The sequence below is a fragment of the Varanus komodoensis genome, unplaced genomic scaffold, assembly GCF_004798865.1.
Source record: "Varanus komodoensis strain SLA01 unplaced genomic scaffold, ASM479886v1 scaffold180, whole genome shotgun sequence".
In the NCBI taxonomy this organism is placed as follows: domain Eukaryota; kingdom Metazoa; phylum Chordata; class Lepidosauria; order Squamata; family Varanidae; genus Varanus; species Varanus komodoensis.
The window spans coordinates 39,236-64,277 of record NW_025335528.1 but is presented as its reverse complement, the minus strand read 5'-3'; the positions used below and the strand labels follow the sequence as shown (position 1 = coordinate 64,277).

Sequence of the window (25,042 nt, the reverse complement as noted above, 5' to 3'; positions counted from 1 at the left end):
GCGGCGGGAGAGAGCGGGGCGCGCTCAGCCGAGCTGCCCGGCGTGGCTAGGAGCCGGTGTCCTCCGTGTGCCGCGCGGGAGTTTTCCCGGCGGCAAGGAGAGAAGCGGCAGGCGAGAGCAAGAGCAAGAGCGAGAGAAGCCAGCAGGGGAGCAGGGGAGAAAACGAGACTAGGATGCACGTGAAGCTGCAGCAGTGGGAGAAAAGTGGGCACCCTTTGCTTGCGGGAGGATAGCTGCCGCTCTGTGCTGTGCATGGATGTGTCCCTGGAACTCCCTAAGGAACGGGGTCCGGTTGTCGTCTAACGTCTGCCGAAGACGTCGGGAAAAACAAAACCAATAAATCCACAAATAATGCTGGGAACCGAAGCACACGCGCTGGACACGGTGCTTATGAGTTTGCGGTAAGTCTGCAATCCTAAGGTAGACGGACAACGAGTAAGTCCCAACGAAGGCCCACGAGATCTTCTCAGGGATAAATTGTTTTGATTACAGGGGCGTAAAAGTTAAAAAGAAATAAACAGCAGCAAAGAACTTCCACTTACTTGAACTCAGTGGCAAAACCTCCACTGATGTTCGTGGAGGGGCTGGACAGCACCCCAAAGGCCTTTTTCATCCTGGTCGGAGGTGCTTTATCTACTTATTTTTATATTGTTCTTAGGATCAGAGTGCCAGTTGTCTAAATTTGATCTGCAAATGTGCTGAGGGTCGAGCATCCAGTGGGGAGCCTAAGATAACATTTCTCCAGGGCAGAGGGTTGCATCTGTTGTTACGCCTACTTAGAGTAGACCTCTTGCAATGACTCGGGCTTGAGCTAGGCTCGGGGTGCTAGAATAACACTGGGTGCAAGCCAGTAGGTCAGAATCCTGTTAGTTGAGGCACTCAGGCTGCGGCGAAGTCCACAGTACAAGGCCCCTTGCTCTGAGCCATCTGACTCGTCCGGCAAAATTACACATTTGCCCCGCAGAGGGACTGATACGCAGCCAGTTATTTTCCCAAGGTGAGTTTGAGGAAGCGGCCGGCAAAGGTGGGATCATCTAGCGCTCTTTCTTGGAAACATCTCCTTATGATCTGTATATGTCAGTCGCAGTATTCACAAAGGCACATACTCCCTAACTCTGATCCTGAACCAGGGAACTTGAGTATTGGAGAAGCCTCCAATACGAAACTGGCTTGAAAGACTGACTGATTTAAAACTGTTTTACTTCCGAGTAAGAAGCCACACCCTGGACTCTCCCACCACAGAAGCTTGGTTTTCCTCACTATCTGCATTTCATTCAGTCTTTGAGTCATGTGAGTTTAGCAACCCTAGTTACGAATGAATGGATATAAATTTATAAACCGATCCAGAAAACGTAGACTCGATGAGCGCTGGCTAGTTCGAACTGAAGCTGCGGGGCGTTGTTAATTGTGGCGGAGGAGGGACTATAGTGGGCTGACTAAGGTTGCGTTCTTTCTTCGGTGCACTTACTTCGGAGTAAGGCTCGCTGAAGTCACTGAGAGTTAGTAAACGGAGGAGTGAACAACATCATGATTTGAATCAACGGGTTCTTTTTCTTTGGTTGGGGGATCCTCCTGTACAATGCTTTCTAGGGTGAAATAGAAACACTTGGCTTCTGGACTCCTTGCAGAAGCACAGAAAACTCCCAATGATTTGGATCCCCCCCCCCCTTAAATGTGGATGCCCAAGTTCCAGGTTGGGAGGAGGGTTGAGCTAACCTGAGTTCGGTCTTCTGCCTTCCGTGGGACGACCGAAAGAGTTTCGGATCAGCGCCTCCTTCCCTTCCACCCACCGACCAAACACGGGAAACGCGCCCGCAGCACTGCAAGAGACTACGGAGGAGTCTCTGCCGCAGGGACCCGCGTTGCTCTCCGCCAAGGAAGGCAGCCGAGTCTTTCCAGCAGCGGAGCGGGGAGACCTTCCGTGGGACTCCAGGACGGTGGGACAGGCCTCTTCGAAGCTGGACGGCCTTGCGCAAACGAGCCCCAAGAGGCGCCACCCGCTCGGCTAAAGCGCCCGGCGCCCGCCCGGGGGTCGGTTACCTGAGTTCTCCTGGTGCGTTTTTCCGGCGGCGATCTCCGAGCGGAAAAAAGCTGGGCACGAAAGAAAGCGCAGAGAGACGGGGGCGAGGGCGACTCTTCTCACCCGAGCGCAAGCAGCCCTCAATTTTCCCGCTGGAGCTGGCGAAGTGGGGGTCGCAGGATCTGGGGAAGGCTTCTTTTTTGGGGGGCGGGAGAGACGACGCTGGAGAAAGGAGGGCGGAAGGACGCGAGGTTTCGCATGGGAAACTCAATCTGCCCTACGGTAGCGCCCGGGTCTGGGATCTGTCACCGCTGACAGCCGCCTCCACGGGACTCGCTTGCGCGCACACGCAGCCAGATCGGTCCGTCTTCAGACCAGCCGCCCCCTCCCCGGGAGGGGAGGAGGCTGCGCAAGGATTCCGGGGCTCGATTTGCTGACTTCGGGGGCGGAATGAAGACGGGAGCCCCTCCGTGCGAGGTGTCGCCGCCGGCAGGCATCTCTCAGGACCACAAAAGGCCATCAGCTTCGGGCCGGCATCCTCGGAAAGGCTCTGATGGATAATTTGAGAGACCGTTACAGCTGAAAGCAATTGCTGCGCTTGGCTCCATAAAAACCAGGTTTGGGGTGCGTGAGGGAGGCAGCGCCCCCCCCCCCCCCACCGGCCCGCACTCTGCATGCCTGTCCTCTGAAACACTGGTTAGGTTGTAGAAAAAGAAATGCCCAAACTGACTGTCCTGGACACATGCTCCTGTAGGGGGCGCTCTTCTGATGCGGGGCGGGGGGGCGTTCTGCGCATACACACACAAGACGACCCAACTTGGGCAGAGAAAGAGCCCTTCTCAGTCCAGTGTTCTGTTCACAGGGTGGCCAAGCAGCTGCTCACAGGAAACCACTGGCAGGACTATGCTGGTCTGTGCAGGCGTCGGTCTCTGAAACCAGAGGCAGCACAGAGCCTTCAGATCTAGCAGCCATGGATAGCTTTCTCCTGCGGGAGTTTGGCCAATCCGCAGACGTCCAAAGGGGTGGCCGCGGAGCCCATAGCTCGGCTCTGTGCGGTGTGGAGACGTGCTCCTCTCTGTCTGACTGTCTAAGGATTGTACCCTATGTTAGTCCTACTCTGAGTAAGCCCATTGAACAGAATGGAATTAAGTTAGAGTAACACAGTCCTGAAGTCCTCAGTTCCAACAGTTAACCCTCTGCATGCCTACTAGGAATTCACATTGAGTTCAATGTGCTTATTCCCTCCAAAACCTTATAGAGAGCACCATCATAGGCATATATCATTGTAACTGCATTTACATCCTAGTTTAATTTTTCAAGGAACCCAAGTTGGCTTATTCCCCTCTCCATTGCGTTCTCATAACAACCCTGTGAGGCAGCCTGGGCTGAGAACCAGTGACTGGCCCAGTCACTCTGAGCTTCATAGTCGAGTAGGAATTTGAACCTGGATTTCCAAATTTCAGTCCAGCACTCTAATTACTATGCCACAATTACTTGCAGAAATCTTAGAATCAGGTCCCATTAACTAGTGAGTTTAGGGTTGTATCCTAGGGCTGACTGGGGCTTACAGCCACATAGGATTGGGCTGCCACATGCGCAAACTAAATTCCAGGATGCTGTCCTGCATTCCTCAAGCCCTTTACTCCTTTCTGGGATAAGATTCCATGTTATATATCTCAGCTGGGGCATCATTAAAGGTGCTGGGCGCCCAGGGAATGTCTCCCACAATCGCGTTACAGCTGCTCCCACGAGTGCCAACGCCATCCTGCCTAAAATTAGGAGGGGCGTTTCCAGCTCCATGTCATCCTAGACTTGGCACATCCCTTTGTCTTTTTTGGGGGTAGGGGGCAGGGTGTGGTATCCCAGCCATTGTTCTCCCATAAAGGGGACCCAGACTTCTATTTCTCAGCAAGAAGTAAAGTATACCGGCAGCTGAGATGGGTAGAAGCAAAATGAGGCAGAAAGGCCTTTCTTGTTGCAAAAGGGTGGGGTGGGGAATAAAATATGGGAATTCTCCCATGTTTAAACAAACGACTATACATTTGTAGTCAACCACCACCTGGGCGATGCCTTCTGAAAACTTAACACAGCAGGAAGTGAACTGGGATAGAGCGTCTCACCTGCTGTGCTAGTCTTTTAAAACTGATCAGGATGCATGGAAAAAGTCTCCACCAGCCGCTCACTGCAGCTTAAGCCTGCCCCAATGCCTTCAAAAGCTGGGGGTCTTAGTGTAGCTTTTCTCATGCAGTAGAAAGGTATGATAAAAGCCTGAGCAGGCAGAGAGAACAGCAGCATTTCAGAGTGCAAGTGGCCTAAATCCATTCTATCTGGTGCTCTAGAATTTTTTTTAATTTGCAAAAGTATTTTTTTTAAATAAAGGCACATCTTATTGCCAAATCTATCACCTCCTTTTACTTTCAAGTATAAATGTTGTTCCAGCTACAAGTGTTAGAGACCCACTTAAGGTCAGAAATAGTTTAATCTCCTCTATCCCTACACATGCACTATCTGATCATGTAGTTGCACTCAAAATTAGAATAATTAGGAGGGAGGCAGATATAAGCTTTATGTCCAGCAAACTAACTAAACTGAACCTACAGCTGACGCTCTGAGATTTTAAAATCGAGACCTTTGGAACATATTTTGTTGAAAAGTAGATGCATCTTTTCTCTTTACTTGTTAACTCCCACATGTGTGTGTGAAGGTATAAGAAATTCTTCTCTGTGGTATTTCATCAGCTGTCCATTCCTCTATACCTCATCTGATGACATTTGTGAACTAGTCCTACTTCTCATCCCAGGTGACAACCATCTAACCTCTAAGGTAAAGCATATCATCAAGACCTCCCTGGCTCAGATTCAATTCATTCCCTTGGATTTGGCATAGAAATAAGACTAGTTAGGAAAGGGAGATGGGTTCACTCATCCATGGCTTTTTTAAAGATCAGTGGTAAAATCCTACTTAATTTCTATTCATTCCAGTAAGCCTGCTCTATGTAAGACTTATGTTGGATTTTACCTAATGCAGATCACTGATCTTAGGTGGGGCTTGCCTCTAGAAATCAAAGTTTTCATTCTACTGTCTGTCTTTTGTTTAATGCAGAGTGTCCTATCCTTTGGATCTGTGTCATGCAAAACTTCATTTCATGATGGAGAAAAGGGAAAAGGTTGTTTCAATTTTCCATGCAGTTCCTCTGTTAAACTAGACTGGGCTCCAGCTGGTTTAAGGTAGATAGAAGAGGTCTTAGAGCACCATGCTCTTTTTCCGACAGCCATTTGTTTCTTTAATAGATGGAGGACATGAGGAACTTTTTTGGCTCCATTTGCAAGATGTGGGCTTTGGTTGCAGCATAACTGTACAGGAAGATCCAATTCTGTAGGGAGAAAATAACTGCTGTAGAATCAGTTTCCTAGGCAGAAGAGGATGAAATACTGTAAGATGATGTGTTTCCAATGCTTTTGCTCCACAAATCTGCATTTCTCTCAAGCTAGTGCCCTCCATAAGTGTCCAGCTGTAACTTCCTCCATATAATAACTGAGAATAATAGGAGTTCCAGTTCAACATATCTGGAAGACACCTTGTCCATCTGACTGGACAGGGCTATGGACCTTCTAGGTGTTTTGGTTTCTTTCTTGCTTGCTTCCTTGCTATCTCTCTCCCTCCATAAGTGGTCTATTAAGACAACTTTTACCCCTATCTCAGTTAGGGAGGAGTAAGTTCCATTTCTGATGATCCATGCTTGGAGGCTGAATATAGATTGAGTATGGGTTGTCATTCAAATAGGTTATTGTGTCAAATGAATGAAGCAACTGAAGAGAACCCATAGTTTGTTGTTGCATTAATTATGGATTGTTCACCTATGGATTTTTCATCCTTTGAGCCAAACTTTTGAGAAAAATGCTTAGCACTCTGTTGCACAAGCCATGCAATCCTTTTCATGCTTACTTGAGCACAATGTCACTAAATGTGCATAGGGTCAGGCCAGAAGAGCCTTCCGTTCGGATTGTAGGCAGAGAAGGAAGGGCATTTATGACTGCCAGCAGTTCTCCAGTAGTCTTTCTGCAGTTCTTGAGTCAGATGCTGGATTCCTCCAAGAACAAACTGTCTGGTTAACTTGAGGAAAATAACCCTTTCCATCGCACATCCTCAAAGTATCACCTTGGTAGACAGCTCTTCATTATGATCACTGTATTATTTGCCCAGCTGCTTAAAACAAGGCTTATACTCAGTCCTAAACCCCTTTGTTTCCAGTGTGGCTTTACTTTTATGCACACATGTTTAGGATGTTGTAACACACTGACAAGTTCCATATCCTATATCTGAGTTTCATATAAACAATTGCCATTTTAATCAGGTTTATTTAGAAGTTCATCACTTCATTGTCATCAATCGGGATTTATGTCTGCATAAGTATTTTTAGTGTTAGAGTTCTCTTCCCCTTTCTGCAACTATAGTAGGAGCATAGCCTTTCAACCTGTTGCCTTCCAGCATCTGGGCGGGGATGCTGGAAGTTGTAGTACAACACATCTGGGGCATGTTGGGAAGGCTGTACTGGCACATATTTTCTCCCTGGATTCAATACTAATGTATACTTTTATGTCAAGCCAGAACACTTCTTGTTTCCCTTGAAGATAATAGTTATACCAGAATCTAATTCCTGCTTAGTGAGAAACTGGAGTTTCCTCTGGTTACAAGGAAATGTGGTTGTATGATTGGCAAGGACAAAGAAAGCCATTCCTAATTAGGGCCAATCATAACCCTGTCCTGGCTCCTCCATCTTCCTCCAGTATTATAAAATCTTTCCCTCTTTTTCCTTTCCCAACGTTTAGGATAACAGGCTGCTTGTTACACAGTCTTACAAAATAACTTTTTTTTCTCTTAACAGGTGAACAGTTCCTCGGTTGTTGCACTGTTCAAAGTGTGCTTTTAATGCCTTCTTTTATTATTGCTTTAACCAAGTTATCTTTCTCTTTCACTGTTCCTATGATTGTTAGCCACCTTGAAAACAATTTTCTTGGTGGAAAGCAGAGTCCAAGTCAAATAAATGGTTCCAAACCCCAAGTCTTAGTACTGGGTTTCTATTTCATAATGAGTCTTAATATGCCCCAGAATGGAGGAGAATCATGGCTACAAGAGATTTTAGTGACAGCTCAGCCCAGAAGTCTTTTTTAGTAGTACAGCTGAGGTCTGGTCTTGGAAGAAAGCTCACAAGCCCAGCATGTACCAAATGAGTTTGCTCCTTGCCTTGAGTAATTGCAGCCCACTTTTACACATCTGGATTTAGTGTGAGAAGGGTTAAGCCTGTTTCCAAAGAATAGTATGGCTTGTAGGCACCTCTCATTTTAGATATAACTGGTGCAGAGATGAAGAGCTATAGATTGGAAAAGTGATTTATAATGTATAATTCATCTAGGTACAATCATGTCACACTATACTACAGATACAAGGAGTCAGTAACTCAGATATTTTGACTCAAACTGCCATCATCCCCGATGATTGGCTGTTTTGACTGGGGCTGATTGGATGTTTAGCCCAAACAGCTGACTGGCATGAGGTTGCCTACCGCTGATGTGGATAGCTCACTCACGCTCATAGCAGGGCCCTGTGGAAGAGACTTTGATATTTGCATTCTACAGATAGGCCTAGCAACAGAAAGGAAGGTAAAGACAACCGAAGTCTTTCTGGAAATTATGTTGTATGAATACTAATTTCAATAGCTGGCCATTGTCTCTTCTTCAAATCAAAGTGGCCTTTCCAGAAAAAAAGAGAATCCCACACAGGTGGAAAATCAAAATATACTATTTCCCACACTTTAAAGATAGCATGATTAGAGAAGCTGCATCTGTTTTCCTGGTTCATCTGTAAAATATTGGAAGCATAGTGCCTCAGCAAGGAGAAAAGTGATAAAACCATGTTTCATGGGGTAGTTTCCTGACAAGAATGCTGTGGGAGCAAAACATGTACCTGAAAAGCAATGTAATACTGGTAGCATTCCACAAAGCAGAAAGTAGTTCTGTGTCAAACACAATCTGTTCAGCTTCAGGAACAGGTGCAAGCAAATACCTCTACCTTCTCTGACATTTAAGCAAGTCCTCCTGCTTTTTCCATAGGATCTGGCTTGGCATAACTCAGAAATCTCAAATTGGTGGTGAAGAGTTTTAAAAAACATCTGCAAAAACTGGATTTGTTTGGTTAAATATAACTGAATGTGGTTCAAGGACTGCAGCCTAAGGACCATTCTCAGGATGATAAAAAGAAATGGGGTGTATGTATGTATTTTTGTTATCTATATTTTAGGTATTTTTAAATTCACAGAACAATGTCCAGAAATGTCCCTTATTCATCCATCTCCATGAATAGGTTTCTCTGGAATATTCTCCCAGTCATGGAAAACAGAATAGTCTAATAAAGTTCTACTTGGAAAGGAAAGTATCCATTCTTTATACAGCTTAAGAGGAATATGAAAGGAGACACCATCTTCTTTCCTCCTTCGTAGTAGCTGGATGGCTATTCAATGTTTGCGTATGACCATCAAGATTTTTTGATGGATTCCTATTAAGTCTGGAGTATCGTTTGGAGCAGAAGTCTTGCTTGTGGAGAACTGAAGGCGGAAGACCCAGAGCCTATCACTGGATTGTTGAAACCGTTAAGCAGCAGCAGCTACTTCAGCTGAACTGAGTGTGCGCATGTAGCTAACAAAGGGAAAAGGGCCCGGAGAAGGATGGTGTTCTTGTGTGGGCAGAAAAGAAGCTCTCTATTTCTAGATCACAGTTCCCACAGATCTGTTTTGTGCTTATTTGTAAATCTGTGGGACTTTTCCATCTTGCTCTTGTACATCAGGTATTTGGAAGAGAAGATAGTAAAAAGACATAATTTTCACTCACACAGCCCTAGGATTTAACATTTTTTAAAAAATGAACAAACAGTGAGTTTCAGGGGCAGAATCCTTGCCTAAAATGGTTTGTGCCTTAATCTCAGATTGGGAGAGGGAGGACATCTCCTTGGGCTACTTTTAAGTCTATGAGGAGGAAATGAACTTGGTACATGCCCAGAGGTTCCCTTTAATTTTCACAGGTGCTAGGGCCAGGACTGGATCGATATCACTATGGGCTTTGTTAGCAGGCTGTAGTGGAAAGCTACTCTGTCTTCAAAATGCTGAACTCATATACATGACAGATACACCACCATCACTCCAAAAACTAGGTTACCTACAACAAGGCAGAAGAGGAAAATATTCCAAATGTCAGCATATTGCTACCGCCCCCTGAGATCAGCAAGCGAGAGAGGCCCTTCTTCGGAACCTTCCATGAAGGAAATTAGGAGGATAGGTACTCAGAGGAGGGCTTTCTCTGCGGTGGCGCCCAATCTATGGAATGCGCTCCCCACAGAGGTCCGCCTGGCGGGCGTCGTTATTTGTTTTTCGGTGCCAGGCGAAGACCTTTTTATTCAAGCATCATTTTAATTGTTTATGTTATTTTTATTTTAAGTTTTTTGGCCAGGGTGACTTATTTTATATGGTTACATGTATTTTATATTGTTATTTATGTATTTTCATTTATTTATTTGTAAACCGCCCCAGGCTTCGGCAAATGGGGCGGCCTAGAAATTTTCTAAATAAATAAATAAAAATAAATAAAATACTGTAGCCGCGTGCTCTTAACTGCCAGAAACTAAGCCTTCGGTGAGGCAAGCATGACTGGGATCACCAGGCAGGCAGGATTTGTCCCATGGACTGAGTTCAAGAGCTTTTATGTACCGGATCTAGAAGTTCTTGAAGGTCCCCTCTCCCATCTTTGGGCAATGGGAGCTGAGTAGCAAGTGTGGACCAGCCTTCTCTCTCTCTCCTTTGAATGCATGAGCAGAAAATGCAGAGAAGGGAAAGCAGATGATAATGTATGGGAGAAAGCAAATACAGTTCTAAGCATGCACACATGCAATAGCCTTCCTCCATCAAGTGCCAAGTGGCAGCAGCCATGTAAGCAAACTGTAGTGAGGAAGGACACACAAGGATACAGGGCCACCATCAGTTCTGCTGCAAGACTAGCCACTTTCCGCTCCTTCTCTTTGGAACACCCAGCCAGTCTTTCTTTGTAACACTGGAAAGTGGTGCTCAAGTTTTCTCCCCCTCTTCCTTCCACAACTCTTTTCCTTTTGTGCCATGTCTTTGAGATTATAAATCCGAGGACAGGGCCTAAATTTTTAAAAGTGACATGTAACCTGCTCTGGATGCCATTTTTGATTCAGAATAAGGTAAAAACTTAAATAGAACAGTTTTGGAGGTAAGCACTGAATGCTGGCAAGTTCCCAGTGCTACAGCCAGTTAGCCTATGCTTTGATTTAGCTTAGTGCAGGACAGAATGCTGGCATGAATATAGATTCTGGAGCAAAAATTTGTTCAGTTTTTGAAGAGTGCTTCACCACCATTACTGAAAGCAGACAAACTGGAATTAAAAAGCACTCAAATCTTGAAGATGCGTTACTGTGCCTTCACATAAGTCTGATTTTTCTCCCCCTGCTCCACTTCTGTTTTGAACAAGATTTACAGTGACATAAAATAAAAATAAGCCAGTTAACAGCCTGCAAGACCTCAGCAAACAAACATTTTGCGGGGGGAGGAAGAAAATGCTGAATTAAAATGGACGAGAAGGAGAAGGGGGGAGGGAGGGAGGGAGGTTTTCTCTTGCATCCGCCTTCCAGCTCGTGGCCTGGACCGAGCTGGTGTTTGGAAACCGGCGCGGTGATTACACCCAACTCTTGCACAGGATGGCTCCTCGCGGTCTGATCTGACGTCAGGGTGTCCACAAAGACTGGCGTTGCAAGACGGAGCACCCGTGCGCGTGCGCGTGCCGGGAGCGGAGGCGCGGGCAGCGAATGGTTCTAATCACTGCCAGATGTCCTTAATAGCAAATATCAAGACTTATATGGTGCCTAAGAATAAATTTGTAATCAGTTTTCTACGAGCCCATCATCAAAGCATCAATACTGCTTGGGGAATATTGCCGGGGGGAGGGGGGAGCCCGCCTGCCGGCCTTTGGAGGGGGTGGGAGCGCAGACCCAAGGGTCGTCTGAAGGCTGGAGGTCCCAGCATACTGCCCATTTCATTTTCGATGCTTTTCAGAATTTATGTGAATACAGAATTCGGAGAACAACTGTGCTTTAATCTCCTTTTAGAGGGGCAGGCTGGAACAGCCGGGTCGTAATTGGCCAATTAGAAATGGAAAAGACTGAAGCTGCTTTGGAAAAAAGGAACATATTTCATAGGCTGGAAAGAAGACAGAGAGAGAACAAAAAAAAAAAAAAAACCTAAATTACTATCGTAGAAGATATTATAACAGCGGGTGAAAGAATTCGTTTATTTCTTCCTTTTCAGAAAAGCCTTCATTCACAGTGAATATTGTTAACATGTCTCTGTCCTCAGGTCTGAGCACAGATGGGTGAAGTCCACCTTGCCTTACAGGTCAGGACAGCAAGCTTGTTTGGAAGTCAGCCCCCATCCTTCTGCAGTCAGCAGCAGGCTCCCTGTAACCTACTTCTGAGTAGACACGCACAAGATCGCACAATTCCCAGGCGTCGAAGACGGGAGCCTAAGAGGAAACGCAACCTTCGGCACGCACCCTTCCAGCGCAATCCTCCGCACGCCTCCTGAGGGCTTGCTCCGAGAATCTCAATCGCTGGCAAGTGGATGGAGGACCCTGAAGCTGTTGGAGGGCGGCTCCCAAAAGGGGACCCACAGAACCGGATGTCGCGCTGGCGTCATCACTGGCGAACAGGCGCGATCACCCCTCTTTCCCTTCTCCGGCGTTTGCGACGCTCAGGAGCCGCGGCAGAGTTAGGCTGGGAACGGCGCAACGCAGAAAGCTCACACAGCCACTGGCAACGGCGACAAGGCCAACCCGGGTGCTAGAAAGACGCACACTGATTCCTAGCGAGTGATTTCTAACTTCTTTCTAACGCCATCTGCTGTTTGAGTGCATTCGCGCGGTGGGGGAGGGGAGAGGCATTGAAATACTTCCTTTTCTGTTTCTCTGGCCATCTAACAGGGAAACAGATTTTGGAATCTGCATGGGGGAAATTCCTTTAGGATCTAGAGGCTTGCGTGGATTAAACTGATGGCAAAATAAGCTTTCGATACATATAGCCGGTGGGAAGCTATAAGTGCACACGCGCACGCCCTCGCCATTGGTTTCAATACTGACGTAAACAATTTTAAGGGATTTTAGTACAGGAGATTATTTGTATCAGAGAATCTGTTGCATGATTATTTATTTACCTGTATAAACGATCACGTGTACCCGATAGGCTCAGTACATGTGTCTGCTTACTTGAAAGTAAGCCTTGTTGAGACCAGTAAAAATGTTATTCTATATATTGAGAAAGGGAAGGATTGATAAGTATCAGCAGTGGAATGACTACTACTAATACCTGTGCTGAAGTACCTGGATGCAAACAGGCAAGTGGATCAACATAATTGTGTACTTATATACACTTGAAGTGTCTTTTTGCCAGGAAGTCTTTTTAGAAGCAAAAAGACACTTTTTCCAAACAGATGCATTTGGCAGAAGTTTAAGATACGTGGAATTATATGTTGGCATTTTCATCTTAAACATGCTTGCTTTTAAGTTACTCATGAAAGTCTTAAGACCAACATAAATTCAATTAAGCCCTGGTATTTTGGCTTCTCAGTATTCTGATCCAAGCTGTGAAAAGGTAGGATCCCTGAGGGAGGATAAATGGTAAGATTGAAATAGAAATCTGTGGACATTTCTCTATCTGTATATTTATCTAAGTCCTGCGTTTGAAAAATCAAATGGGCTCAATGTAACCCAAATTACGTACTTTTCAGCACTGTTATTACCATGGGAGGGATCCAAATACACATTTGGAAGAAAATCCCACTTTGTTCAATTGGACTTATTCTCTAGCAAATATGTATAGAAATTCAGTGTCATGTGTATTCTTAACTCTCCTACTGAATTTTGCTAGATTGTGGCTAATATGCCTACCACACACATACACAACTTTATGGTAAATCAAGTCTTCCAATTTCAACTGCATCATATGTATGAAGTTAAAACTGGTTATTAAAAATCACCTGACCTTTCTAAACAGACAAACAATTTGCATTTTGAAGATTCTTACTTTCTAGTTAATCTGTCAAGAAATTGATGTAGATCTCTGCGCCTTGAGCTAAAAGCAGAAAGGCAAAATGTCTTTCTCCCCACCCAGCAAGCCTGTTATCCCACATTATATTTTTGAGATATTCCAGTGGAATCTACTTCCGGCAAAGTAGAATTTCAGATCCCAACCGAATGTCTATGCTACACGAATTCATGAATTTCACTGTCACCTCCTAAAATTCACAGCAGCACCACTGAAGCTATAAAAGAGTAACACCCCATACTGAAAATATGAGTAAGTGAAGACCAGAAATCAAAAGAAGTTAATTTCCAAACAAAAGTGCATAGGATTGGAGTGCCTAACGGCAATCCACAAACCAGTTAGTCTCAGACAGTTCAGATTGTCCATTTAAAATAAGATACTGTAAGGAACTGCTCCAAATATGACAAGCCACTCCACCTTCAGCTAAGGGAGAAGGAGACCTACTGAAATCAACCCCAAAACCTAATTCTTTCAAGTACTACCTTTTAGGGTCAGTATGTCCAGTGATGGAACTGTCTTGTGTACAGCTTGGAACCTCTCAGAAACCAATGGGTCTTATTCCCACGGAAGTGTAGATAGCATAACAGCCTTAAAATCATTTAAAAACGTTTCCCTTTAAGCAAAGAGTGCAATGCTGCAAGTAAAGAAAATAATATTGTTTGCTAGGTCTGTACAGTTCCAAGAATAGTAAAAAATAAGGCCCTGTTCCTTATTCCTGAGAAAATTATACAACCCCCCCCCCCCCCCATGACTCTTGCTCACTCAAAGAAGACAAAGCAGGATCCCATTTGGAAAACAAAGATATAGCTCCCTAATACCTTCCCAAATTATAGAACACTTATGAATATCTGCATATTATTTAATAGAGGGGAATGTGCTAAGTTCTTGCAAATCTTTGGTCATGAGCAAAATGCATTGCTTGGAATTCCCACTTGGACAATTTTGTTGCTTTCAAATAACTGGTGCACAACCTGAACATAATGCATGTTCACTAGAAAGCTTGCTCTCAAATGTATGAGTGTAGACCTATAGCAAGCGTGGGCAGGAGATAGATGGATCTGGCTGTACTAGGAGGTCTCTGAGTAATTTGCAGTAAAACCAAGAAGGACTTCTGATGCCAAGCCAGTTAGCAATAACAGCAACATAATCACACTGGCCTATATACACTCCTTAAATGACAACTGACAGTAGATAATATCAGCTAAGACTTCCAGTAAGATTGTGGTTAGGTATCTCTTCCAAATCATATTTACAACACAATCCTATGAATGTCTACTCAGAAGTTACACCTGTTACGTTCAATGGGATTCACTCCCAGGGAATTATGTGTACAAGTACAGTCTCCAGTGAGAAAGAAAACCACATACATTTTGATGTAACTCGCTACTCTAAAAGTGAAGCTAGGAATCCAGGTTTGGATCCAGATTCAGAACGTACCCACTGAACTCAAGGGAACTTATTCTTAAGCATGAGTAAAACCCAGGATCCAACCCATGATATCAGGGTCACAGTCTGGTAGGGGTACTGATCCCCAAAACAAAGGATTTACTGGAAAACAAAGCACTGATTAAGCCAGACACCCCCCCCCCCCCCCACTATAGAATCGTCCTCGCTGGGGATCGAGCCCAATATTTTGTATGCTCACTACAAAAACGATTCAAGCCGGCCTATCACACCGATAGGACAGACTCTTTAGGTTTGCAGAAGTTGCTTTAGTGCAAGCTCTTCGTGCTTTCCTCGAGGCCATTTTTCCTCCAAGGCAGCTGTAGGAAATTCTCCTCTCTCATTCATTAATTTCCCTCTCGGATTACCTAACCAAATAGCTGCTGCAGCCTTTTAGCCATTAGCACCAGCCAGGAGGCGAGAAGAGAGCGAGATCCTGCTCTTGGCCCCTCTCTTGCTCGCTGCGGAGCGGTTATCGGGGGGGGAAGGGGAACACGGGGAGGGGTTGCGGATAAGGCGACTGAGAAGTTCAGGCCTGACCTCAGCAGGAACTCTGCAGATAGAGCGCTGGGAGGGCGGCGGGGGGAGCGGAGAAGAGCCGCGTCTCTCTCTGCCAGGCCAGCCCGGTTCCCAGCGAGTCGCCGGCCGAGAGGGCCGCGCTCCCGAGAGCGGAGAGGCCTTATCAGGCTCTCCGCTCCAGCCCGGCGATCTGGGGCCAGGGCTGCTGACATCCCAATCGGCCATCAATTTACCTTCCACCGCCCCGCTTCCCCATTTAGCTTTTAACGTCAAAAGCTACATTTTTGTCGGCTCCGGCCTGTCTAGGGCTCTTGCGATTTAGCTCCAGGAATGATTGCTCCTGAGAAAATAGCAACAGCCCCATTACCGAGCAATTAAAAAGGATCTTTCCCCCTCCCCTCCCCCTCTCCCCCGTTCATGCTCTCTCCTAGCTCTCTTAGCCTGCCCGCCATCACCTTTCAGTGGGTCGGGTGCGGGGGGGGTGGGGGAATATTTAAAAGCCAAAAGCCCTATTGATCATCTTGTGTGTGGGAATGGGGCAACGCCAGCCAGCCATTCACCACCCAATGTCTGCTTATTGAGGCTGAGATCCTAAGTTATGCTTACTTGGAAATCAGCCAGCTCTTCTTTCACCCAATGGTTGTTAGGGTTTGTGGGGGACAAGGGAATGGTATCTCAACATCTGAGGAACAAATCTAAGGGTCTGGTCCCATCAAAGACTTTAGGGCACAATCTTGAGAGTTTAGACAGAAAAAGGCCTGGAACTCCCAGCACAACCAAGTCACTTGCACCGGGAGTTGTAGGCCTTTTTTCTATATAAACTTGCACAGGATTGTGTCCTTTAGGGTGTAATGCTACCTCTGCTTAGGCAGAAAAAGTCCTACAACTTCTAGCATTCCCCTGCAAGAGATGTAGGACTATTTTTCTGCCTAAACAGGCACAGGCTTGTGCCCTAAAATGCTTTAAAACACATTAGCAGAACAATTTTCTTAGCATTGGCAGCTTTATTTGCTGCATGGTGCAGTAACTCAACCAGTATCAGCGCTTACTAAGAAGTCAGTCCATCAATTTCATCATTATTACCCAAGTTGCTGTTCCGCATTTAAGTGATCCCAGGACTGCAGCCCCCAAATTACCAATCCCCCATTTTGGTCCCTTTTGGATTCTATAGTATATTTCAGTTTTTCCTGTATGCAAACCTGAATCAAGGACAGAACCTGTTCTCACACTGATGTCTCAGCTGCCTTACCCACACTATTGAATTATTGGCCCCTCTGCCAATTCTTGGAAGTCTTTCCCCAGGATGGCCCTGAGCCTTAATCCCACCAAATTAAGTTTGGAATGGCGGCATGGTGGAGGGTGCCTGTGAACCACGGAGTGAGGGAAAACCTGGGTCGAGGGAGTGTAAATTAACTTTGTGCAGGTTTCAGTTGTATCTGCTGCTTAAGAAGGAGAGTTTGAGTAGGAAATAAGTGTGGGAGAGATCTCTTTTCTTTGCTAAATTGGGAAATATTTCTTCCTTCCAAAAAAGAAAAAGACATAAAAACCACCAAAACAAAAATCAAATCTCCTCTAAACACTACAAATCTTGGACATAAACTTGGCTCTTCTACAGCACTGTATAAAAGAGTTGCATTTTTCGAAGAATAAAAATACAGTACACTGATTGCACAAGAAAAACTTGTGCAGTTGGGGTCTGTGCCAGGAAACTAGGAACAGACACAAACAAGCCACAATGGAGGAGGGGTTAGCCTTGCATCCAATGTTAATCTAATCCAAAGGGCGATCCTGTGCAAGTCTCCTCAGGCACAAGGTAGCAACCTTCCCCTAGGCCTTACTGCCAGGCTTACACAATGAATGGGTCTCCTCTAAGCAGGACTAGCATTGGATACAACCCCTCAGTAGTTGTGCGATCTGGAGTCATTTCTTTCTCTAGCCAGAGAAGAACTTAGAAATCTGATAACATGATAATCATTCACAGAAAGCTACTGGTGTGTGCGGTGGAGGGATTGTATCCACCTCCTCAGCAGCGGGAACTAGAAGGAAAACTTTGGAAAAGGGGGTGTCCTTTCGAAGGCAGGCGTGCCTGTAAACACAGCGACCCGGGCCAGCCCGGCCCAAGCCGCCTGACCCCGAGACGGGAAGAGGGCACATCATGTTGGCCTGGTTGTTCTAACCTCGCAACCTCCCTGTTGTCAGGGAGGCCTGGGCAGCGCTGTACAAGAGCGTGCTTATCTTTTTATGGGCAGCTGGAGATCTACCTTCTCTCGTGGTCAGAGCCCTCTGGCCCGGCTGGAGCAAGCCACTCAAAAGGGGGCGGGCGCCCAACCTGGATGCCGTCCCATTTAGGCAGCGAGTCCGGCGTGCTCGCTACATGAAAGCGAGTTTGAGAGAAAGGACAGATGAAAAATCTTCTCTCTTAACCCGACTGAGACCCCACCGAGCTTCCTCGGGGCCAGCTGGACTCCTTGCAAACCAGGGGTGGCTTCGACCTCACTCCGGCAGCCCCAAGATGCCGTTAGTGCTCAATCGAGCGATAAAAAGATAAGCATCGATCAGTATCCGCCTTATCAATCGATACATTACATGCTGAATCCCTAGGCTTAGGAAATATAAAGAAATTGGCTTAAGAAAGATCTGTTGCGCGCGCGCACACCCCCACCCAGGGGAGATAATTCAAACTAAGCGATCCTAGAACGGGTCCGTCCTAACCCTTCAGTCCAAACGCAGTCCACGTCCTTTCCGAAGCGGCTTCGCTTAAGAAACAAACGCGATCGAAGCCTTAGTCAGATTCAAGGGAGGCGGGGAGACCGATAGACCTGGAGGGGTGTCTACTCCACCCATCAGGGTTAGGTTCGGAGTTTCCACCAGTCTAACTCGCATTCCTTTGCCAGAGTAGTTTCTCCTTTAAAGCCATGTATTTATTGATTGAATACTTCTTCCTGCGAGTTGGAAGACTGCAACCCGAGCGAGTTTGGGCGAACTCGGTGAGGTCACTATACCTCACTGTAAATCTTGCATCTCTCCCCAACCCATCCCCCATCCCTTCCCTAAATCCCTCGCCTTGTTCTCTGCTTCGTACTCGAGGAGGCAAAATTACTTGTTACATAATCACTTCTACCAAGGCTTGCGAGTGTCTTTGGCCTGCCCCAGCCAAAGCGCTAGGGCGGGTCCAGGTTGGAGTCCGCTTCTTACGGCTTTCTGCAATATCCCGAGTATAAGACGCAGCGAAAACAGTGGATCCAGTAAGTATGAAGTACGTGTCACGTTAGCTTCCGTCCACAGTTCCCTCCCTCTTTCACAGCCAAACACCTTGAGAAGCTCACTGTAAATGGCTAGGGCTTCTGGAAAAAGAGACCGTCTCTCTGGCTCCTTCTCTCTTTCCCTCCTCATTCCCCGACAGAGAAAACAATGCAAAGCTCGTCTCTGACTCGCTCCAGCGCAAACTACTGCTGCATTTAGACACGAAGAAGCAGCGTTCAGCCGAATGCGAACGCTCCGGACCCCTTGATTTCAGTGGGATTTCTATGAAGAATCCCTGGTTAAGAGGAAAGCCAAAAATCTCAGAAATGACACCCCACTTCTTTATCGCTCCTTCCGCTTCGAAACGGTAAAGAAAGTTCTCTTTTGCTTCCCCGGGGAGAACCTGCACTCAGAATAGATGAGCAACGAAAGCGCTACAGAGTTCAGGGTCCTTTCCCAGGTAGCCCTCCAAAGGATCACCTTTTAGATGTCACCTTGATCATTCCCCTCCAAATATTATGCATACCACAACCTCTCTGTCTCTGTCTCTCGGAGAGATTGTGTTTAAAAAATTTTTTTGAGACATAAAGCGTCAGATTTGCATTTAGTAAAAAAAAAAAAACCCAAACACACAGTGGTTTATTGAATACTTACAGCATTTACACCTTTCAATATTAATTCAACTCCACGGATTATTATAATTATTATTTTAATTTTAGGTTTTGCTTCCTTAGGGAGGACCGAAGTGCACATTAACAAAGAGCTGTTCGAACAATCTCTTCCGACCATTGAGCGACCACAAGGAAAAGGCAGAACAATGAAGTCCCATCTCAGCGCAAGACACAGCAATCTCGGGGAGGGATAGGCGGGGGGGGGGCGGGGGCGGGGGCGGGACGGGACTGTTTTGATCTGAGCTTCCCATCCACATGTTCATCCAACAGGGCAAGTATTAAACATATACACTTCACATAACACACTAATGCCTTCAAGATTATTATTATTATTATTATTTCGTCCCGTGTGTTCTATACAAACAAAGCAAAATAACATTCATGGGAGGGGGAAAATAACTAGCGAGACCACACGATCCCTTACCACGCCGGAGTTTTCCTCTTCATATATTCAAATATGGAATGCTTTTCTTCCAAAGATCCACATTTTGAAAGGGGAGACTAGGGGAGGGAAATTGCACATAAATAAACCAGACGATTCCAAACAAGAAATAAAAGATGTCCCCAGCTCAGCAACCTCTCCTGAAGTTCCAGCGTCCTCCAAGACATTATTTCCTCCAGTCCTCGCCGCGCTCTCACTGCTTGAGCTCCAAAGCCCACACGTGCTGCGGCCAGCCAGTTCTCCCTTTGGTTTTCTTGTCACTGCTGCTAACTGTGCTTTTCAGAATTTCGTTCTGTTTGGGAAAGGAGGCGAAGAGGAGAAACAAAGAGATTATCGCCCTGCGGTTTCTGGGTCACCTCCTCCCGCCAGCCTCACCTTCGGGGCACAAGGCAGGGAAACATGCCTCGCTCACTTCTGGAGCCGCTTCGCGCGTAGTTCAGGACTGCCCAGCTCTCGCTGAGGCCTCCCGACCGTAGATCGAACCGCAGGCTTTGCCTAACTCTCTCCGGCTGCAGGCGCCCGCAAAGCGGCGTGTGCGCCCTGTGGGGAGGGGGCTTTTCAGTCTTACACAAAAGCTTTTCAGTCTTACGCAGTCTTGCACCTTCTGAACGAGCCTGGGCTGATTCGCAAAGCGCTTGGCGCTGCGGTAGGACCACATACCCCGGAGTACAGAGCACTGAACCCAGGGGAACTTCCGCGTCAACGTGGAGGTAGATGGCAAGCGGGATGGCTCTCTGAAGCGGATCACGAAGAGCGAAGTGCCTTGGAAAGCGAAGCTCTGGGTTCTCCCTCCCTCTCGTTATGAGGGGTATGCCCACGGCTCCGGGTTAAGCGATTTCAGAACCGGCATGATAGAGCCGCAGGTCTGAGCCAAACAGAGCATCAACCGAGCCGCCCGCTCATATTGTGTGTGTGCGCGCACTCATGCGTGTACACACACAAACACACGCACGATGACTCACCAACACCTCCCCTTAAAAACAAAAGCATCTACGGAAACATATTGTAGAGGGACTGTATAATTTCTCCGAATGGCAGGTTCAGACAAATTCCCTGTGACTCTTGCTATGAAATGCATGTATTGTGGAACACACGCCTGAGTCAACATGCAATTTCCCTTCCCATTTTACTTCGCATCCATGCAGTCATTCCCGCCCTCCTCGCAGCACATCTGTATATTATTCACACAAACACTGCATAGAAAACTGATTTCTATAACTTTGTGGATACACGAGCTCCATATGCTTAGCCAAGCTGATTGTAAATGGCTAGATCATGACTAAGAATAAATCTTTGGAAGCTTGGGATGGCGGGGGCTTAATGGGCGGGGGATTCCCCTCTAAGAGCACAGGAAGCCCCTCCTGCAGCCTTCCTGCTTGTCCAAGAAAGTCTGTTCCAAGTCTGTACCACCACCCTCAACGCCACAAATTAAAGAATGGATGGTTGAGCAGGGTATAAAAGGCTTACTCCAAGGCAGATCCCTGAAAAAATTGCGGCGCCCCGATCATAAACACTTCTGCCTCGGAAACCACATTCCATGGGTTTTGGACCTAGCTTAACAGGTTTAGGGCCCAAACTTCACGGACTGAGCCCAAACAGGTATAGGGTGCAAGCTATGCCGGGAAATGTAGGGCCTTTTTTCTGTTTCAACATGCAGAGGACTGCAGCCTTACAATATCCATTGAATAATATTGCATATGAGTGGGATTTGAGCCCCAAAATAATCTTAGTTCCTTTCCTTAGTTCGGTGGGATCTTTTTCTTTTTGTGTATAGTATATACTCAGATTCTTTTTGACCCCAGTCTACAGTGCTCCACCTTTCCTACGGTCACACATTGCACTATTGCATTTCCAAATAGCCCATTGTTTTCAATGGAAGATACTTCCTAAGGCTTAATCTCACTGCCTGAAAAAATGTGTGGAGGTTTAGTTGGGAAAAGAAAATGTATTCCGAGTGTTTGAGTTCAGGATTGTTCGCATGATTAACCATTCTAATGCGAATTGAGATTCAAAGTCCTGCAGAGAATATTGTCTTCCCAGTCATCCTTCTCAAACATATTTAAGGAAGAACATCAGCAGAAAATTTGAGGTTATTATAACCTGGTTTCCCCATGTGATTAATTAGGTTTTACTCTGTAGGTTAATTCTTGGCTTCCAAGAAGATAAAAGGTCGGATATTTTGAATTATTGGTAGAGGAAGGGGCCGCCCCTTAACAGGCATTTGAACGGTAGACTGTATCCTGCATTAAGCGAACTGGTGCGCACACGGAGAGAATCGAGGTCCCTGGATTATCTCCGAAAAGGGGTGATCGTTGGAATTGAGTTGAGATCAGATCTATTGGATCTGAATGCTTCTGCGCGAATGTGTAACTAGGGTTTAGCAAAGCCCTCAGTACTGCAACACATGATTTGCAGATTTCAGCGGCGAGGAAGAAGAAACCCGAACACACCGGCCGGTGTCATAAATCCGAAATCTTGCAACTGGGTCTGCAGTCTGGGATTGCGTCACTGAAATGCCACTGATGTTGTGGGACTGCTTACCCCTCCCCTATCCCAGAAAATGCCTTTTGAGACGATTCATAGCCCCCCCCCGCAAGTTTTTGGACGGAACTCAGGATCTCTGCGGGGCTTTGCCGACTGGGGGATCAATCCACGACTCCCTCATTACAAGGCGTTCCTTTCCTTTTGATTTTAAAGGCAGCGCTGCGAAATTTGTGAGTTGTGGACTGTAAAACTGACAGCTTCATCCACGGACTGGAGCGAGGACATTTCCGGTCCGACCCGAGACTGGGTAAGAGCGAAATCCATGAATTTAATCGGGCATGAATGTTTGTCGTTGACATCCACGGGCCGAAACAAGAGCGAGAACGGCCGGTTGTCTTCCCACTCCCAAGACCGCAGCCACTCGGATCACAAAGAGTTTCTCTCTCCGCCCCCATCCCCACCGCCAGGAGATTCCTCTTTAAGCAGGCCTCTTTGCATTTCCTTGAGATTCCCTGGAAGCGCGTTTAGGATCGAGATGGGCAAGGACGCTCCGGGACTGCTTCGGTCTTACTTGACCTAATGTTTGTTGCGTGGATCCCTGCCTATAATGCCTTCATGGCTGCAGCGATCCTAAAAGCTCTTCCTTCGAAATAGGAGCGCGTTCACCGTCAATGAACGAGGTTTAATTTCCAAGATCATGCGTACCCCAAGAAAGCCTCAAACGAAAACAAACTGCACTAAACTCAGTGGGGAAATTCACCAATTCAGTATTTTTCGAAGGGCCCCTGCAGTTTATACAGCAAATGGTGAAGGCGCAGGGGACGGATATAAACTTCTTCCTTTGATACCGCCCCCTGAGGCCTTCCCTATACTTTCTGATTAATGATTATTAATAACAATGATAATATTAATAATGAGCGGTATAGTAGACCTTCCTTTCAAATAGAGGGGCGTGACTATGTATCTAGAATCGACTAGTTCCCAAACCTATTGTCCTTCCATCTAGAAACATGCGGACCGAAAGGTCGCTGCGAAAGCAAATTACGCGTCGGACAGAGCACTACTGGACAGAACCCCAGCTCGGTTCTGGGGAAAGTAATGGGATTTCTGGGACAAGAGGTCGTGTTTAAACGGGAGTGTGGGAGGCCGGGGACTCCACTGCCTTTAGAATACTTCCCTGGAAATAAGGCCGGCTGAAATCAGTGTCCCAACACAGCCCCTCTCACATTAAACGTCCCCCCGTGAGCGAAGCTGCACGCTCCTCGAGGGCTTGGCACTCGTTCAGTTCACACGGCTCCGGTCCGCGGAACTCGGTTCCAGCGAGGAGCGCTTAGACGCTGCTTTTCCGTGCAACAAGCCCGAGCGCCAAACGCGAGTTCTAGCTCGGCAGTGGAAGATCCCGGCCGCCGTGGATGCTCCAGGGCCTTCCTTCACCGGCCGCGAAATGGGATAAGCCATCCCCGTCGCTTCGCCTCCCCCACCCGCGGCTCCTTTCCCGCGTGGGGCCCTGTCCCGCGCGCCCGGGACCTGCCCTGGCAGCTCCGCCGCGCGTTCCCCACCGGACGGAGGCGGGCCCAGCCGCGGGGAGGAACAGCCCGTCCCCTGCGGTCCCGGGGCGCACCTCCAGGGCTGCGCTCGGTCTCCCAGGCTCGGAGGACGGCGGCCCGAGTCCCTGCGGCGCGCCCTGGAGGAGGCCGGCCTACCCGTCCCCGGCGTCGGGGGCTGCGCGCCGCGCGCCCTCCCCGCTCCTCCTCGCGCCACCCTCCCCGGACCGGCGGCGGCGGCGGCGGCGGCGGGCGGCGGCGGCGAGCACTACTGACCAGCTCCTTCTTCCTCTTGTCCTCCTTGACGTCGGTCTTCTTGATCTCGGCCTTGAAGGCCTCGGCCTCGCCGTTGGCGTCGTCCTTGGCCAGCAGGTCCATGAGGTAGGCGATGTAGCTGGTGGCCAGGCGCAGCGTCTTGATCTTGGAGAGCTTCGTGTCCGCCGGCACGTTGGGGATGCACTCGCGCAGCTCGGCGAAGGCGCTGTTGATGCTCTGAGTCCTGCGCCGCTCCTTGCGGTTGGCCGTGCCGCGGCGCTTGACCGGCCGGGGGCCGCCGCCGCCGCCGCCGCCGCCCCCCAAGCCCGGCGGCCCGCCGCCGCTGCCCGGGGGCGGCACGCCGCCCACGTAGTGGTGCGGGTGCTCCAGGCCCGCCGCGCCGTTGGCGTACTCGGGGCTGTAGGAGAGCGCCATGCTGTAGTCGGGCGGAGACATCTCCGAGGGGTGGCTGCTGATCAGCCAGCCGTGGAAGTAGGGGTTCTCCTCGTGGCTGCAGCGACTGGCGGCGGCGGCGGCGGCAGCGGCGGCGGCGGCGGCGGCGAACGGGTAGCCCTCATGGTGGACCACCGGATGGTGGGGGAAGCCCCCCACCAGGCTCATCGCCGGGCCCCCGGCCGCCCACCACCCCCGATCCTGTCCCCTGGATCTCAGCTCCCGAGAAGACGGGCCCCCGCCTTCGGCTGGCCTTAGCACAGGGCGGTCGCCATGGGGTGGGCGCTGCAGAGTCCCCGGAGCCCTCCGAGGGCAGGATCAGGGCCTCCCTCGGCACTCATGCGGAGCAGCAGGAGCGGGCTGAAGCTGGAAGTAACCACCCAATCCAGCCAGGGCAGGGGGCGCAGCCCCCCTCCCTCAAAAGAGGAGCCCTCCCCCCACGGATAGGTTCGAGCTTCACTGGCTGTCCTTGCTTTGCTTCTTCTCGGCTTTGATGGGGGGAGGGCGAAATAAGTGGGCGCGGAGGGAGGGATGTTTACTTACACCTGCATTTTCTCCGCAAGCCCCCACTCGGCCGAACCGTTTCCCCAAGGTCTGTCCACTTGCTTCTGCTCCCTGCACGGGAAGCGACTCGCTCGCTCGTTATATCATGAAAGATCCCAGCATTTTCCCCTGGCTTAGCGTGGGGGACTAGAACCCACAGAGTCCACCCCTCGGGGAAATCCGAAACTTTCTATTCCTATGGAGGAGCTGCTGAGAAGGATGATGACGACTGTGAAGAAGATGGTGGTGACGAAAAGGGGCAAAA

At 48.1% G+C, this 25,042-nt stretch overlaps 1 protein-coding gene across 1 annotated transcript; it reads right to left on the bottom strand.

Moving 5' to 3' along the window:
• Positions 1-19,365: 19,365 nt before the first annotated feature.
• On the bottom strand, positions 19,366-24,760 carry LOC123021726 (heart- and neural crest derivatives-expressed protein 2). Its single transcript, XM_044426773.1, has 2 exons — positions 23,803-24,760; positions 19,366-19,790 (listed from the first exon to the last, which is right to left on the bottom strand). The coding sequence occupies exons 1-2, from the start codon at positions 24,400-24,402 to the stop codon at positions 19,692-19,694; spliced, it is 699 nt and encodes a 232-aa protein (XP_044282708.1). The 5' UTR covers positions 24,403-24,760; the 3' UTR covers positions 19,366-19,691.
• Between the last annotated feature and the right edge of the window lie 282 nt (positions 24,761-25,042).

Coding starts and splice junctions, on each gene's coding strand:
- LOC123021726 (XM_044426773.1), bottom strand. CDS start 24,402: ATGAGCCTGGTGGGGGGCTTCCCCCACCATCCGGTGGTCCACCATGAG. Junction 19,791..23,802: donor ACAAGAGGAAGAAGGAGCTG/GTCAGTAGTGCT, acceptor TTTCCCAAACAG/AACGAAATTCTGAAAAGCAC.